Source organism: Zootermopsis nevadensis, unplaced genomic scaffold (assembly GCF_977971745.1).
Source record: "Zootermopsis nevadensis isolate Lab colony 2312 unplaced genomic scaffold, Znev_1.0 Znev_ptg000016l, whole genome shotgun sequence".
Lineage (NCBI taxonomy): Eukaryota > Metazoa > Arthropoda > Insecta > Blattodea > Termopsidae > Zootermopsis > Zootermopsis nevadensis.
This window is the reverse complement of record NW_028259148.1, coordinates 10233544-10251452: the sequence shown is the minus strand read 5'-3', so window position 1 is coordinate 10251452 and position 17909 is coordinate 10233544. Positions and strand designations below refer to the sequence as shown.

The window sequence follows — 17909 nt, the reverse complement described above, 5'->3', positions numbered from 1 at the left end:
AATACTTCTTATAGATCTTAATTGTAGCCTTTTGAGCTTCAGTGAATCCATTTGTATATTGTACGTTAGTGGGTATTTTGTGCAATTTGGTTAAGAATTTGCATTTTTGTTTTGTCTTGTCTACGCTGTGCAGAACAATGGATCTTTATATATTCACGCGTATTTCACACGGAGAGGAAAGTCGCCAGACCATTCTTCTGGAAAAGGAATGTATTTGCCACATCACATGGCTTGCAACAAGAAGCTGTTGAATAAATATAAGCGGCTGCTCTACACAAAGACGCATAATCTCCTGACCGGTGAGACAGTGGCTACTTCGGCAGAGGTGAAGGTAAGGCAGTAGACACCATTAGTTTCAACTTCGGAGAAGTCTCAGTGTTAAATATTGTAGATCTCATCGCCTGCCATGAAGACTTCATATATGTGTGTGTGGAGAGAGAATTTGACTTGAACCAGAGCGGATCACAGATTGCAAATAAGGATCGACACAAGTTTTTTGTGTGGCAATAGATATTTTGCCATGTGCATATTGAAATGCTGCAAGAGACGTGTTCTGTATTGACCTTGTTTGTACACTCATCTTCACAGAGAGCTGAAATTCTGAAAGAGGAATTTGTTTCTCATTCGCATCCGAACCTGACGTTAAATCTGGTGACTGATCAAACCAACTGGATTGAGGGGTCTGTTAATCCGCTTCTTGACGAATATAAGTAATTATATGGTTTTGAATTCTGTGGTGTTAAATATGCTTTGTTGGTCTAATGGATACTTACTTGGCTCCACATTATCACATGGACATATCTCCTATTTGTTAGCAATGAGATTCTGCGTTGTTTGGGGACTTAAGAAATGCATACATAATTTTGTTTGGAAAATCTCGAGAGAAGAAATAGAAGATCTAAAGGGTAGATGAAAGGATAATAGAATTTCAGAGAAGTGAGGCAGACTGGGAATGTCATAATATATTCTGAATATGATTTGGCACAATAAAATTGGATTCTTTCAGTGGATGGAAACATTTCACTGTTTCAAATGGTGTTCAGAAAGCGAAAGAAATTTGTATGAAATAAAGTAGTTTCCCAAGTGTGAATGACTGGTCCATTTGGTTAAAGTACCATGATCATAATTCATACAGATCATTTGAAAATGCAACTTGAAAATTATTTGAATTTAAAAGTAAGAGATTATGAAAAGGTTATAGCTAACCACAACAGTTGATGTTAAGGTTACCTATAATCTCTGGACACTTGGTTATGAGTGCAAGTCTTAGCGAGAGCATTGCCGCTTATTAGTGTAGTCTTAGTCATTAATTTTTTCAATTATTATACAGGACTTTAGAGTTGAGTCTGACATACCAGCCATTATCGCTTTTTAAATGGCAGATATATTCAGCACATGCGAAACGCATCAAATGGACGGTGAATTGGATAGGAGAGACATTTGTGGATGAAGACGACGAAGAACAGGATTCATTAAAAGAGGCGCTTCTGGAGACATCACCGTATCTCCTTACTCTAAAAGTACAATTTGGCTGCACGCGACAGAGACAAGCGACCTCAGGCGACAGAGACGGGAGACGGACACATCGCAGCTTCTAGCCACTCACTTTTGAGGTCACGACCGAGACATGCGGCAAAGTGTTTGTTTTGTTGAGACGTGCACATATTCTGTGAAAAATGAGTAGAAAAATGGTTCTAAAAAGGTTACTCGAAGAAGAAGAAGATGATGTGTTGCTGTGTTATTTGTTGAGAAAGAAACAAAGAAAACCTACGAGTTCAATATTCAAAACCAGACGCGAAGAAGGATCTTTCTGTCTGTTAATAAAGAATCATTTATCATTAGAAGAAGAAAATTTCAGGAGTTATTTCAGATTGAATCATAAGCAGTTTGGTTACGTACTGAGTTTAATAGAAAAAAACATACAAACAAAAGGGGATATAACACCACAAGAAAAACTGTCACTCACATTACGGTTAAGTTTCTTATATTGTATTATTACTAATTATGTCACAAATATAATAACAATTGTCTTCATTCTGTGTAGTACACTGTGATGTTGGTTGGTTCGGGGGTCGAGGCAGTTCTTATAGGAGAATATGCTGATACCTCAGATGTACTTGGGTTGGACATCCCACTTGTCACTGATGTTGCTTCTTGCTTATCCATCTGAATCACTTCATATTTACTTAAAATGTTATATATGTCGTTCTTAGCTTGTCAAGAAGACGTTATATTGTATATATTGTTATATTGTATTATGAATGATATATGCATTATAAAAACGTAAACAACTAACCACTTTTGTTTAACTTTCCAGCTATAGCCTTCCAGACGTTATCACGAATATTCCCATCCTTGTATGACTCGAGCTCAGGATCGAACAGTAGTCGGTTTTCTGCTACTAATTCTACCAATTTCTCATCTTGGTCACCAGTAAATTTAATTTCTGCCATTATTTTACTCAACAAGACACGTGCTGCCTGAGCCCGTCGCGAGACACTACTGGTCCGAGAGCGGTCTCCTGTGCTTTGTCTCTGTCGCCTGTCTTTGTCTCGCGCTCGTAATTGTACTTCATACGATTGTACAGAGAGCAGACAGGAAGCGACCAGTCTCGGTCTCGTAACTCTGTCGCCTGCCTCGGTCGCTTGTCTCTGTCGCGTGCAGCCAAATTGTACCTTTACTATTCTAGTATCCATAATGCATTCCGTGTTTGAACTGCTGGCATTCAAGAATGGTACGTAGCCGAACTCTTAGAAGCGTGAGAGGAATTTGAATGTGTGTGTACTTCTGCAGTGATGAGACATGTAGAAGTGGGAAGGGGTTGGACTAGGAAGAGAGAATGAGTGTGCGCGTTTGTATAAACAAAGTGAAAGAGGAGTATAAGTCTTATTGAGGGAGTTATGGTTGCATCACCTGTTAATTGCGTAAAATTCGTGTTACAGATATTCAGTTCTGGAACAACCAGAAGTCGTTGGAAGGCCTGTCAGTGCGATCAGTATTCTTCAGTGTGTTTCAGTCTTTAATTGTACTGCTGTATGTATTGGACAGCGACACAAATACAGTGAATAAGCTCACTTGTTTTGTAGGACTTTGCACAGAAGTCTGGAAGATACAGAAGGTAAAACGTGTTTCATAATATTCAGATGTCATGTAGACGATTCTGTAGTACTTCGTTTTCTTAAACGTATTGTAGTGATAATTTTTGAGCCATTTACATGTATCTGTCCTGTTCATCTCTCCCTTCATTCTAAATTCTGTATTAATGAGCAATGTACATTGGGAAAAACTGTGACTTTCACGTGTGGAACTTGATAAATTCTAGTTTTCTTATTCGTTTGTAACATTTGACTCTTTGTAATCTGCACTGCGTGAAAGACTATATTCCACCGAATTATTCAATCTCCTGAAGATGTAAAGTCAGCAGCGATGCTTCTTCTATCATTCATATTTAGAAACTAAAATACATAAATTTATCGGTATTCTTCAGGTGGTTGACATCAGTATTGACTACAACGCTCGAATATTTGGATTTATTCCAAGGATCTGATTCTCAGATAAGGGCTCGTACGTAGAGTCGAGTACTAATGAGCATGACATGCTTGCGTTCTACTGGCTGGCTATGCCGACTACTCCCTTTTCCAGCAGGAGCACCGTGGTTGGTATTCTTTCGTTCTCAACATGCCTTATGGCTTCCTTCTCACATTTGGTAATCAGCCACTTTATTTAAACATTTGAACACAAATTATTATGTAATTTCATACAGTGTTTTCTCTGTAAAATAGGTATGTCAGTTGATATAAAATTTCATGTTGATGTTAATTTTATCTGTTTAGAAAATTTTTACTTGCTCCAGTTATGAATCAGAATTATTGTTTGTTAATGTGAAAGGTGGGTACTCCAGTATTGATGTTACCCGAAATTGTATTCGTAATTTTGTTTCAGGTTTTATAATGATGACACCACAACTTTTCATCACCTATAAACTGAAGTCTGTAGCACATTTGCCTTGGTGTATGATGTCTTACAAGTTCCTTAATACCTTCATTGACGACATTCTTGCATTTGTCATGAAAATGCCGTCACTTTACAGAATGGGTTGCATCAGAGATGGTGCGTTCATTTATGTTTTTCCGATCCTTCAGATGTAAATTGTTAAATCTTAAGAGTATTTTCTTACGCGTCTTTAATTGTCTGTATCAGCCATTAAGCTCGACAGTAGTAGAACATTTTATCATTGGTTCCATTTTGCACGTATGATGGCATGCATATGGTGGAAGGATGGGATTTTTTTTAATTTTGATGGTTTCTAATAGGTTATCATAGTAAGGACTTGTTCTACAGAAGCTGTCCATGTTATACTGTCTTCACATCCTGAATACAGGGAAATTGATCTAGATATTGATCTGATGATACAAATGACCTTTGTTTCAGATATTATTTTCTTCGTCTTTCTGTACCAACGTTGGATATACAAGATAGACCCCCTAGGGAGAATGAATTTGGCTTTTCGGCAGAGATGGAGTAGGAGGTGGCGGGAGCACAAAACGTGCAGCTGGCAGATGGTATAAAGGTCGCTATTACACCAGCACCGGCCAAAGGCGCCGAATGCAAGAAGAAGGATTAACGTCTGTGCCGTGTTCAGAGTCTCAACATTTTCCTAGAAAATGCATAATGAAATGAATGTAAATTTATTGTGAGTTGTAAGACATTTTAATAATAATTAGTTGTACTACTGGTGGCACATTTAAAAGAGAAATATGTGGTCCACCATTATATTTCGATGTAACATTGCCATTTTATTTTTGTCCCCGATTTTGTTGCATTTATTTTGCTTAAATATTTATTTTAAATGATGTGGCTGTCTTTTAAGACCACTGTATAAAGGTGTTTAAGTACTGTTGTGCGTGGTAGTTACTGTAGATGATTGAGGTAATCTCTGGTTCCTCATGCTCTGCTGCAGGAAAATTAGCAGCAGTTTTATTAAGGGTGAATGCAGAGGAAAATTCATGTTAGACTGGAAATACGCTGTTTTATTCCACCATGTTAATGTTCAATTGTGTGTAGTTACGAAAGTACATTAAATTTACATTTTGGTTCAAGATATATGTTGTTTTCTTGTTGATTTTGAGCACTGCCTGGCTCTTGTTACAGTTCCACTGGGCAGATCAATACATAATTTTAATTTATTTTGTTCTGTCTCACAATGGTAAATTTTGCCATTATACACAGGTTATATACAAACGAATGGTGCGGTTTCAAAAGTTTATAAAAAAATATTTCTCACCTTACACGGGCACACCATCCACCGTCAGCGGTGGCAACTGTCCAAGTGTCTCATGCGCTACCAGCAGTTCGCTTCTCATGCTTACAGCGTGCGCGTGGGGCCAGTTTCAAAGATGGCGTTGCAGCAGGAGAAGGCTTTCTGTGCGCTCCGTTTTGAGGTGTCCAGATCTGTGTTTACAGTGCAGCGTGACTTTCGCGCACGGTTTCAAAAAGACGCACCACACAAGAATAACATAAGCAGGTGATACCGACAATTTGTAGAAACTGGATGCTTGTGTAAAGGCAACAGTCCTGGTCGACCTCGTATGACTGATGACAACATTGAAAGATTGCGTGAGGCGTTTCAGCGAAGTCCCCGCAAGTCAGTGGCTAGAGGAAGAAGGGAATTGGGCATGCCAAAAATGACGGTGTGGAAGTGGCTATGTTTTAAACCGTACAAGATGCGATTGGTGCAGGCCCTTAAACCATCAGACAAAGTGAAAAGGCATGACTTTTGCGAGATGCAGTTGAAAATTGAGGAAGATGGGTTCGTAGAAAGACCGATCTTCTCCGATGAAGCCACATTGCACATCAGTGGCAAGGTAAACAGACACAATGTCCGTATCTGGGGAACCGAGCAACCACATGCACAGATAGAGCACCAGCGTGACTCTAGAAAAACCAACGTTTTTCTGTGCGGTGTCCCGCGAGAAAGTGCATGGCCCATTTTTCTTCGCTGAAGCAAGTGTGACTGGTGACTCATTTTTGGACATGTTGGAAAGCTGGTTGTTACCCCAACTGAATACCAATTATGACGATTACATTCTACAACTGGACGGAGCTCCCCCTACCCCCATTTTCACAGGAATGTACGAGTGGTTCTCAATAGTGTTTTTCCACAGTTCTGGATCGGACGTGCTGCTGCAAATGGAGACAACAACCTTCTCCCTTAGCCACCCCGTTCGCCAGATCTTACACCGTGCGATTTCTTTCTTCGGGGGTTCGTTAAAGACAGCGTTTATGTACCACCATTGCCCACGTCCATCCATGAACTTCGTGATCGGATAACGCATGCACTGCAGGCCATTACAGCGGACATGCTACACCGGGTCTGGGATGAGTTTGATTACCGTGTGGATGTATGTCGTGTGACCCAGGGTGCACTCATTGAAGGATTGTAATTAACGCATTATAAATTTGGACAGTCGCCGCCGCTGACGTTGTATGTTGTGCCCGTGTAAGGTGAGAAATAAATGTTATATTGACTTTTGAAACCGCTCCATTCTTTTGTGTATTCCCTTTATGTTATGAATGTTACTGTTGACTTTGCAGGAATATTTGTTAACTTTCTATTTTAAATCACTTATAGCTTCTGAGTCACTCCATGAAGCTGAGTCCTTGCAAAGCTGATAGTTGCTCAGCTATTGAAGTTCTTCATATTTTATTCTTCATCTTATGTTTCAAATTGGAAAGACAATGAATTAAATACCAGATATGCATTCCAGAGCATTTCATTCTAAATTAAATTATTTTAGAACATACCGTATTAATACATAACACTTGATTTGAGCTTACCGTAGGATACAAAGGAACAAATATGTTAACAAAATTTTAGAAGCAATTCCACATCTTTTCTCAGGAGGAGAAAAACCAAATTTCACTAAAATCTTCCAGACATCTAAGACAATGCATGTTTCTGACTATAGGTACTCATACGTTGCCTTTCTTCAAGGACCTCTTGCCCCAGGTTCTTCATCTCAACCGTTTAATTTCCAACCATGAGTTTATAATATTATCCATGACACTGGATCTAAATTGAGATGTGATAGATGTTCGACAGATGGGACAATTGTTCTTCTCTTCCATCCATTTTACAATGCAAGAGCGGCAGCAAGTGTGGCCGCAGTTCAGTATTGTCGCCTGTGAAAATAAATTATTTGATATTGTAAAGATTATATTATTAAGTGATGATAGGATATATAGTTCTTGACCAACTGTTCAGTAACACTGTATTTCAATTAAATTTCATATTTACAAATTACTACATACATTCATCACATACACTCTCATCAGGTCCTGCTGAGAATTTACCAGGGCCCAGTTTTTGGATTCACTGGTGACATGGGAAGTGTCTTCCTTTCAAGTATACCCCAGTATTTCGTGGTCAAATCGTCACTGGCAATACATGTCACTTCATACCAATACTGAAGACAGCATCAGCGGAGAGGAAGCACATCTTCCATGATAATTAAGGTCGAGGCCACACAGTTTACTTGGAACGTGTTGCTGAGGACACTTTGGGAGATACAGGGGCATATTCCTCGAGTTCCTAGACCCAGGGGGCAATAGTACACGCAGACCAAGAAGCACATCTCACAAAACCCAAAGAAAGGCCTCCAGAGGAAATGTCCTACTTTGCTTACAAAGAAAATTATCCTTCTCCCCAAACAAGGCCCACTCCATGTAGCGAGCATCACGCTGCAACTCCTACGGTATGTTCATTGGGAATGTCTTGTCCCCATCCATCATACAGCCCAGAACGTGCGCCTAGAGACTTCTGCTTCGATTTATTCTCAGTGGGAATCAGAGAGGTGGTACATCGCTAGGATGTTTCAATTTCTCTGGTAATTACATAGTCAAATAGTGTGTTTGTCCGTTGTCCTTCGTCCTTTTAAAAGTCTATGTCAGTGTAATAAATAAAAGTATAACACAGCATCAGAAATTTCTTACTAAACAAACCTCAAAATTCACAATGTTAAGAAAATAAGAAGAAATTCAGTGTGGAATCCATTTCCAAACCCTCTTATCCCTAAAACAGATCTTTTCATTTATTTATTCGATGGTTTCATGAGCCTTGTTTATGCTTCAAGAGAATGGTCATAAGCAAGGCATATATTAATTTTAGCACAAATATATTGATGTTTATATGATGCGGCTTGTTGATTATAGTTAAAAACCTGGATTCAAACATGTGTACTGGCTTTCCGTCAAGCAACTTACCATAACAAGAAGTTCACGGCAGATACTACATTGAAATTCTGTTTCTATCGGCTCTTCAAATTTATCTAGCACCTCCTGCTTTGCTTTAAGGAACGATTCTGGTGCATCGTTTTCGGCCTTCCTTATTTTATCCAGTTCTTGTTCAAGATACTGCTTCTTTCCTTCAGTATTAAACGCACCTCTTTTTACTTTCTGAATTATCTCCTGCATTGCTTTCAACTTATTAGTTAATTCTAACTTCTTCTTAGCGAGTTCTGTAATTAAAAATTCCAATTACAGTATTACGTCACAACAGCACTCTTTGGAAACTTTATTTTTTCCGAAACTCTGTAAGGTAAATTAATGAGACAAGTGTTTTCTTTTTTTTTCATGCAACTTTCTTCAATCTTCAACATACTGAATGAAATGGCTGCAACATACCAAAGGACTTTGACTGCAGGATTCGACACTAATATTAGAACATCTCAAAAGAATGGTCAATGCTGATACCAATGTGAGTGTGTGTCAAAGTGCACTAAGGAGTGATAAATACAGGATTATTAATACGGTATACCTCTCATACCTATCTCTATTTCCATTTCGTCTTTCTGCATGACCTCCATTCTCTCTAGCAAAATTTGAATATCATCTTCAATCTCTGCAACTTCTTTACAAAGTTCTTCCAGCCGGTCTAGGGTCTGTTCATCCTTCTCTTCCTGAAGCCGTTTCTGTAATAATTGTTACAAATATTGTGATAATAGTGAATCTGCTCATCTCTTAAAATCTACTTTTGAAATTAATTTTTATGCCCCAGATTAAAAACAGCTTACCAAATCTTGCAACATTTGTACTTCCTTCTCCTGTAACTTTTTGCACAACAATTCTTGAGTCCTTTGTTTTTCTTTGAGTAGAGTTTTCATTTCCTCCAATTTTTCCTCCTGAGGATGAAACAAGGAACATTTATTAAAGAAGTTAAGCAAGTTTTTTCCTTCTATCACTTTAGAAGGGAAAAAATGTTTAATCACTGTTCTTACGCAATATACCACGAAGATTTATGGATGAGCGTCAAACATTCTTAACCTAAACTATGAATGAAGGTGGATGGTCAGTGTCGCATTCTGGCCACGTTGCCCTACGGAAAGAGGCTTCCACTGCCTACTGGATAGGACGTCAGGTAAGCCCCAGAAGAGTAGTGCACATGATGGCAAATATGATAAAACAAACTCCCCCACTTGGAATCAAACCTTGGTCACTTTATCAACAGACCTATCCCAGCATAAGGCAAATATTTATTACATGAAGTAAATAATCTCTCTTATGAATACTTCCATATTAAATGATATTTTGTCCTCCCAAGATTACAATGAAATATAGTTCAGCAACTGTAGTGCATAATATATAAAATATTGTAATATATTACGATATAACAACAGTAATTTAAAACTGTGTTCTAAATCATGCAGTTGAGTTCATAAAAATGCTGTTTTGTATTAAGGAGGTCCCCAGTTCATATCTCAATCTGGAGAATGCCTAGCCTGTCCGAAGTATTTTTGCGCTTTTCCAAAGTCCCTCCAAGTATGTACTGGGACTGCTTCCTTCCACATTTTACCATTTCGTGCTATATAATCTGGGCTACTGTGAACATCATTAAATAAGTAACCAAGAACTGAATAAACAAAACAATACTTGTAGCAGTTTTTCCTGTGCGTCTAATTTCTCCTGATGGTCCATCATCTCTTGCTGTTCTGGGTTTTCCTTTGTTTTCGTTTCCTTCATCTGCTTCTGCAATCCCTCTTCTTCTAAAGTACTACAAAGAATACCAATAATGTTTATCGTTATCAACCAACTTATATACAAGACAGTATCAAGTGCACATTTCACAATCGCTGCATTTGTGTAAAATAAATAAAAGGAAATCTTTTGGCATCCATGCCGAGTCACAGCCTTTCCACCGCGCATATATTTTTGCCTTTTGTAGCTAATCAGTTGTGGTAACAGCCCAGTTTCAGTCTGTACGTAATGCTGAATAACAAACCAGAGTCCATACTGAAGTCATCAAAAATATTTATTTGTAAGTAACAATTTGTTTTATCTTTGATGCTAGTCTTCTGGGTTGTAACACCATTTGGACTAGTAGGCATGTACCAAAAAACAATTGTTTATGTCATCAGTATTACAACCCAGAAGATGAACACTGACACCTTCACTACTGTGAGGACTTTGACCTCAATATAGGTTTCAATCAATCGTTCCACGTTCAGCAAATAAATATTTAAATTTGAAACAGCAACATTCCATTATGGAAATGCTATAATTTAGTATACTTTCCTACCCACTGTGATAATTTCAACTACTGAAATATTAAGACATAATTGGAACCTGAAGTTTATTACGCACTTAGGATATGCAGACCATTTTCAAACATAAGTGGTGAGGGGGGGAAAAGTTTAAAAACAGTATTGAATGGGAGTCACTATGGTTTACCTCATAAACTGTCGACATGTGAAAAGCACGGCAAAGTCTTAAGAGTGAAAAGTCAAAATGTATGCTCAAGAAATATGTACTTACACTTCCCCATCCACCCTTATTGTCTTCAAAGGATTTGTGGAGATATCTTTCGTGTAAAAAATGTACCTAAAATTATTAGCAGTGCCAAATGCAACCTCATCGCCATCTCTTAATGTAGTTGGTCTATCTTTCTTCAGCTTCTCACCGTTCACATATGTTCCACACGTACTCTGAAAGTAGATTTTTTAGAATAATTTTTATGAGTTATTCATATTTGTGCATAATAATTCTATGATAAGCAGAAAATCTACCAAAATCAATATTAATTAATATACTATTTATATTAAAATGGCTGTCTCCTTGGAAGTTGTGCCATGTGGTATGGCAGAAGTTGACTGGTGTGAACATGCAGATTTTTGGACATGTTCAGCGAAGTCAGTGTCTCCCTTGAAAACACTTTCTCCATTCAGGAAAGGGTCTAGTGATTGTTATAATCTTAAGTAAGTGTATCATTTCTGTATTTGACTGTAATTGGCTATAATATTCAAAACAAGAAATGTTTGATTGATCTATTATATATATTCATTTATATATTTAGTTTTGTTTGTTTGTTTATTGTATATGTATGTATTTTCAGTGATTGCCTGTCATTGGCTCCTCGGTGTTGGCATACACTGTAATAAATTAATTGAAAACTTATATTTGCTTATATGATATGTATATTTAACAATGTTGTTGACATATGGCTCACTTTATCACACACTGTCCATGTTCCATTTGTCTTCCTAAAAATGCATTGAGTTTTTGAAACAAAACCGCTGTCGATGACAAACGATGAAGATTCGGAGCTACCAACAATAAACTGAAACAATTCAAAATATACTGCATTGCAAATGAATTCACTTATACAGCAAAGTTCAAAATAATAGTGTTTAATAAAACCTACAATGATACACATACTTTAACTCCCTGATGATAGTAAGAACCTCTCAAGTGTTGGTCAATTTCTGCAAGATTGCATATTGCCAGAAAACAATCATATTGTAACTAGAATTGTTCAGTGTAAATTTATAAAGAAAATAGTTACTTTCTGTTGTTGAAATGATACACACAGAAGTTGGTTACTTCAAAGTATTGCTTTTCCTCAGTGTATAATATAAGATATGAAGTAGTGACTCTTAATTTGAAGGAATAAAAATGCAAGTATTGTAAAACAAACAAGAAAAAATACGTGGACCTAATGGTGGTCATCTAGACTGAGAATTGTAAATAAGACTCAACAAATTTTGAAGAGGAATCTCATGGAAGACTGGAAATTGGTGGATCTTTTATTGAAATAGGTTTTACATAAATGTGTTGTAAGTGAACTGGTTCATTAATAATGACTTACCCCCCAAAACATATAATTCGCTTTCATTCAAGTTCAAATCCTAATTCCAATGTCCTGGCGTAATTCATTGGAACGCTTTGGTATTGGTATCACAGTCTGCATATACTATTTGATTAAGACATTGCTTATTTAACTTGAATTAGTTACGCTTAAGATGTCTCTGTGGTAGCTGAATGTAGTGTAAACTAATGTAATGTAATAATCCTTATATAAGATAAGTACTTGTGATATTCTAAAATGGAGAGATGAGCTGGAGGTGAACGAGAGAGGTTGAGTGGAGAGTGGTGTGAAAACCGACCACGCGAGTGGAGAACGGACAGAGGTCGCCCACGGGCAACCGAGGGCGACCGATGTTCAGCAGGCCAGCCGAGGCCGTCCCCAAAAGACGGCCAAGTCAGCACAACGAGTGGTTAGACTACTCGGCTACCCTGACTGAGGTTTTCCGTGCTTTTCCTCAGTTATAAGGCGAATGCCAGGGTATAACTTAATAGGGGCACGGCCCGCCACCCTCCCCCCCGATCATGGAGGCAATCAGCAGAAGTGATCTTCCCCCCATGCCGCAGAGGCCTTCAGCCGAAACGGCCCCTCCCTTTCTGGGTTCAAACCCCAGAAATCCAACCAACCAAATTCCTTTGGACAACTTGCCTGACGGGATAAACTCCCACCAGCAGCAACAGATCCCAGTTTGAATGGTCGAGGCTCCCGCCACGACGAAACCCCGTTAGCGTTAGCAAAATTTCCGTTCTTATATTAAGACCGTTTACCATTTCCAGCAATGCGCCTTGTGCGCAGGAATGGTTTAACCTAGGTAGGGACGATGCTTGCGCTTGCGCAGGCCTCCGCCCTCAGTTAGCTTTTTGGTTGGTTGGTATTCTAAAATGTTTTTACCAGCACAAAATTATCTACTCTACGACGCACTTCTTCTACACGCGACTCACAGCTCAGCTCTTTCCATAATAACGAAAGCGGATCGTTGACGGCAGTAATGAAACACAACAATGCGGAGTAAACAGATGACGTTTCTTAGGTAACATAACAATGCACGCAAGCTGACCATTGTTGTCGGTCCATACTTACACATTCCTGATACGGAATTTACACGTTTTCCTTTCACATTTTCCTTTCACTTGTTTGCCGAATGACCCTTCCGTATAGACGTATTTACGTCAAAATACGTGAACCTAAGAGTGGTTATCTGGACTGTGAACTGTAAATAAGACTCAACAAATTTTGAAGATGAATCTCTTGGAAGACTGGAAATTGGTGGATCTTTTATTGAAATGGGCTTTACAGAAATGTGTTGTTCATTAATAATGAGTTACTCCCCCAAACATCTCATTCGCTTAATTCAAGGTCAAATCCTATTTCCAATGTCAAATCCTATTTCCAATGTCCTGGCGTAATTCATTGGAACGATTTGGTATTGGTATCACAATCTGTATATGCTATGTTGTGCAGAACTTACCTCTGGATGAATGATATTAATCTTTGAGTACTTGTCACAATCCCCTGACCCTATCAACACGGCACCTTCTTGCTCGACCATTCTTTTGATCTATACGCAACGTATTCTGAAAACCAAAGAAATATATGTAAAATCTGTTTCGAGTAAGACAATACATACTAAATGCATGTCACCTTTACATCCTATTAACATACATCACCATCAACCACACATTACCACCAACACAAGCAGGATTAGAAAATTGCCCGTTAACAATGGCGGAAAAATTCAAAGTAATACTAAACACGTTTCTATTAGAAAGTGCAACAAATGAGCATATAAAAACTTGACAGTGGAACCACGGTTCCGGATAATCTGACGTAAATACGTATCTGTATTTAAACTATATTTAAGCAATAAATACAATGATAGGAAAGTAGGTGAGTGTAAAGTAACATAATATAATGTAATAATTCTTATATAAGTTAAGTACTTATGATATTCTAAAACGTTTTTACCAGCACAAAATTATCTACTCCACGACGCACTTCTTCTACAAGCGACTCACAGCTTAGCTATTTCCGCAATAACGAAACCGGATTGTTGACGGCAGTAATGTAACACAACAATGCAAAGTAAACAGAGGACGTAACAATTAGTTTCTTAGGTAACATAACAATGCACGAAGGAGTTCATATAAAAGCTGACCATTGTTTTCGGGCCATATTTACACATTGTTGGTATGGATCTTACACAACTTCGTTACGTTTTTTTGCCGAATGACCCTTCGTATAGACGTATTTACGTCAAAAATTGAGAGTGGAACCACGGTTCCGGAGAATCTTACGTAAATTTGTCAGTGTATTTAAATTATACCTAGGGAATAAATACATTGAGAGGAAGTTTATATATTAGCTTTATTCTGAATATTCCCTTTATACATGCTTTACAATTGAGTAAATAGTTTTATTAAGACATTGCTTAATTAACTTGAATTAGTTACGTTTAAGATGGGTCTGTGGTAGCTGAAATATGTTATAAAATTCTCTTACACGACTTCACAAATGCAGATGAAAACATTAAATGTGATGAACATTAAAAATAAATAGGAATCCCTTACCTCAAACTTTGTTCAATTGTAAGAGACCACGATATCCACCGGCAATTATCAATTTAATAAAATCTAAAATGGAGAGAGTGAAGGGCAATTCTTATATAAGATAAGTAATTGTGATACTCTAAAACGTTTTTAACAGCACAATATTATCTACTCTAAGACGCACTTCTTCTACAAGCGATTCACAGCAGAGCTCTTTCCGCAATAACGAAAGCGGATTGTTGACGGCAATAATGAAACCTAATAATGCCGAATAAACAGATGACATAACAATTTACATATTGTAAGACTTGAGGTTCTCACAGCGGTGAGTATGAAGATTTCTGTCTTCTGGGTTATTGCGCTGTGTAGTCTGGTCGATGTTAACCAACGTTTCAGAGGTCATACTGCCTCCGTCATCAGGGCGATGACGGAGGTAGTATGACCTCTGAAACGTTGGTTAACATCGACCAGACTACACAGCGCAATAACCCAGAAGACAGAAATCTTCAATTTACATATTGTGGGTATGGATCTTACATATCTTCCTAACGCTTTTTTTCCGAATGACCCTTCTTTATAGACGTATTTACGCCAAAATTACAATCCTCGCTTAAATTTGCTTAAATTGTGAAAGCTGCCGTACGTTGATACAATTGTTTTCATTCGCACAGAATACTATAGTTAATCCACTGAAACATCTCTTCGGGGATGCACCTATAATCATAATTTATACGACCCACGAACAAAATTCCTATTGCCAGGAGCAGAGTAACCGTACGAAACCAAAAGAACCTGTGTTTGTTAGCGCATAGATGAGTAAATGTACAGACACGCCTTCTGTGGTGTTGTGAGGACGATTTGGGCGCGTTGAACCATGGTGCATTCGGGATAATATTAATCTATGTGCCATGGTGTCATGTTTTGTCTGGATTATGCGGTCATGGCGCGTGCTATGTACCCAATAGCCATATTTTATTCATTTTCTTACATCAGTAGGTCATACACCTACCGAGACATCGCATCAAAACTTCTACCAATTTATTTTTACCAAACGCCCTGTAGTCTGGCAGAAGTCCTTGCTGCTTCCATTGTCAGAGCGATCGCCCTGAACTACTTACTACCAGACTCCTGGGCTATTGGGACTTGTAGTCTGGAATAAGGTTACTGAAATTCAAGAGGTGCTTACTGCTTTCATCTTCAGGACTATTGATCATTGCCATTATGATGGAGACAGAAAGAACTTCTACAACGTCGGCGAATTTCTACAACCCTCTGTGATAATCTTAATCTCACATAATTCTTATCTGCCCAAATTTGAATGGTAACGACGTCAGAACATTATTCACAGAGGATCAGACCATCTGTTTATTGTATCACATAGAGTAAACAGAGGCACACATAAAATCAACTGTATGTAGAATGCCTGATTGTCAAGACCAGGCTTTGTATTTGTTGCGATCTCTCGAAAAACGATTTATATATGACGTATATTGCATTGCATTGTACAGCACAGATTATTGACAGTTTCAGGGAGAGATGACGAACGTTTGTTCAGGATGTCGATATTACAAGATATTTTTGGCACATTTTATGTTTGATAAATTTAATGCGCGTCTGTAGTTCGTATGGAAATTTGAGTGATAAGTTGTTTTGAGTTTTCGGCAAGGAAGAATGGCAGGATAATAGCCCTCTGTGCTGTTGCGAATATTGGAATGTTGAACACGAAAGAAGTCACATTTTAGGTTGTTGCTGTAACTGCTAGGACTTGGATGAGAGCTTTGAAAGGTTATAATTTATATTTATCGTGCTGAGATAAATATGTTGTCATGTTCAGACATATACTTGCAATCGTTACAGGTGTATTTTAATAAGAATCAAAAGTGACAGTTCAGGTTAGGCATTACATAATAAATTTAAATTTTAGTAGAAAATACATTTGTAACCCATGAAAGAAGAACACCTAGATTTTCAATTTGCCTTTATATTCCGCTTTGTTTTAAGGCCATTTGTGGTTGTATTGAAAGTACCGTACAGTGAAGAATGTTGTGTTATATTCAGTACTTCCATACTAATTAACAAAATATAAATGTTTGTATCTTATATGCTTCATGTTTGTGTTTGATTAAATATTAAAATATATTAAAAATTTTATTTCCGTCAATCACAAATATAAAATTGTTAAAAGATTAAAACATCAATTAACGTTCCCCTTCGAGTACTCGATTACATAGGAACTGCACGACTAGTTTCGGCTACAATTTAGCCATCAAGGGGTGTTACGTAGTTAAAACGTATTACTGAAATATTGATTTTATTGTTTTTTATAATTTATATTCTTCATTTTCTGATGATGTTCTTCTTGTTCTTTATATATTTCTTCGTTGCGTTGTATTATCAACAGGTCACTGTTATTAGGTTTGTATTTTGTATTTTGTAGTATCGTCAATATTTTATGTAGAACTGTGAAGTAAATTTTAATTTTATCAATGACAATTGAAAAGAAATATAGAAAACAAAATAAATAGTAAAAATAAATCATGTTGACTTACCCAAGAAGTAATATCGTAATCGTATATAGTAGAAACGGAGATGTATTGGACTGTAATGTATCGTGGCTGGTTACCGACTGGGGTACTAGTGGGTGAAAGGTGGTTTGTCAGGGTTGAGGTCAAGGTACTGAAGTGCTTTAAAGATGGGGTTGTTAAGTTCAATACTATTATCATTAAGGCATAAGTTTTGTTTATAATTTTGATATATGTAATATTTTTCTATTGTGTCCCTGTGTCTTTTGTTTTTTATTATTTTCATTATGTCCATTGTTTCATTGATTGTGTTATAAGCATGTCCTGTGTTAAGAATATGTTTAGAGTATGCAGAACTATCTTTATTATGTTTTATGGCTGCTATGTGTTCTTTGTATCTTTGTGTGAAGGTGCGACCTGTTTGACCTATGTATATTAGAGGGCAATCTTTACATTTCAATTTATATATACCTGGTAATTGATATTGGTTGTTTATGTTTGTAATTGGTTTTTGTTTGAGGATATTTTTTATTGTGTTTTTAGTTTTGTAGGCTGTTTTATTTTATTTTCTTTAAATAATTTAGTTATGAATTTGGTTTCTTTACCTATGTATGTAAAAGTGGCCCATTTATTTTGTATGTTTTCGTTTTCGTTGGGTTTTGTTGTATTATTAGGTTTTTTATTTAGTTTATAGTTATTATATCC

The 17909-nt window shown here is 37.3% G+C and overlaps 2 protein-coding genes across 9 annotated transcripts; one reads left to right on the top strand and one right to left on the bottom strand.

Moving 5' to 3' along the window:
* The first annotated feature begins 2697 nt into the window (after positions 1 to 2697).
* LOC147873739 (putative lipid scramblase CLPTM1) lies at positions 2698 to 5103 on the top strand. The gene is given in 7 exon segments (XM_087349797.1): positions 2698 to 2734; positions 2943 to 3118; positions 3488 to 3605; positions 3608 to 3706; positions 3943 to 4110; positions 4432 to 4482; positions 4485 to 5103. Coding segments are annotated over 7 exon segments (690 nt in total). The 3' UTR covers positions 4526 to 5103.
* A 1654-nt stretch (positions 5104 to 6757) lies between these two features.
* Positions 6758 to 17301, bottom strand: LOC110839608 (E3 ubiquitin-protein ligase RNF8). Of its 8 annotated transcripts, XR_002546549.2 has the most exons (10): positions 14102 to 14182; positions 13605 to 13710; positions 11501 to 11611; positions 10810 to 10979; positions 9928 to 10048; positions 9072 to 9179; positions 8825 to 8969; positions 8263 to 8516; positions 7686 to 7941; positions 7062 to 7182 (listed from the first exon to the last, which is right to left on the bottom strand). XR_002546549.2 is itself a non-coding variant. In XM_087349628.1 (9 exons), exons 2-9 carry the CDS (start codon positions 13683 to 13685, stop codon positions 7015 to 7017), a joined length of 1158 nt encoding a protein of 385 aa, XP_087205754.1. In that variant the 5' UTR covers positions 13686 to 13710; positions 17232 to 17301; the 3' UTR covers positions 6758 to 7014. The 8 variants fall into 8 exon arrangements, 7 of the variants coding, with proteins under 7 accessions (XP_087205754.1, XP_087205753.1, XP_021939678.2 ...); XM_087349628.1 differs by lacking the exons at positions 7686 to 7941; positions 14102 to 14182 and adding an exon at positions 17232 to 17301 and having other exon boundaries at positions 6758 to 7182; XM_087349627.1 differs by lacking the exons at positions 7686 to 7941; positions 14102 to 14182 and adding an exon at positions 14704 to 14890 and having other exon boundaries at positions 6758 to 7182.
* Between the last annotated feature and the right edge of the window lie 608 nt (positions 17302 to 17909).

Coding starts and splice junctions, on each gene's coding strand:
- LOC110839608 (XM_087349628.1), bottom strand. CDS start 13,685: ATGGTCGAGCAAGAAGGTGCCGTGTTGATAGGGTCAGGGGATTGTGAC. Junction 10,980..11,500: donor CATGGACAGTGTGTGATAAA/GTGAGCCATATG, acceptor ATCTACTTTCAG/AGTACGTGTGGAACATATGT. Junction 10,049..10,809: donor ATAAGGGTGGATGGGGAAGT/GTAAGTACATAT, acceptor TATTCTTTGTAG/TACTTTAGAAGAAGAGGGAT.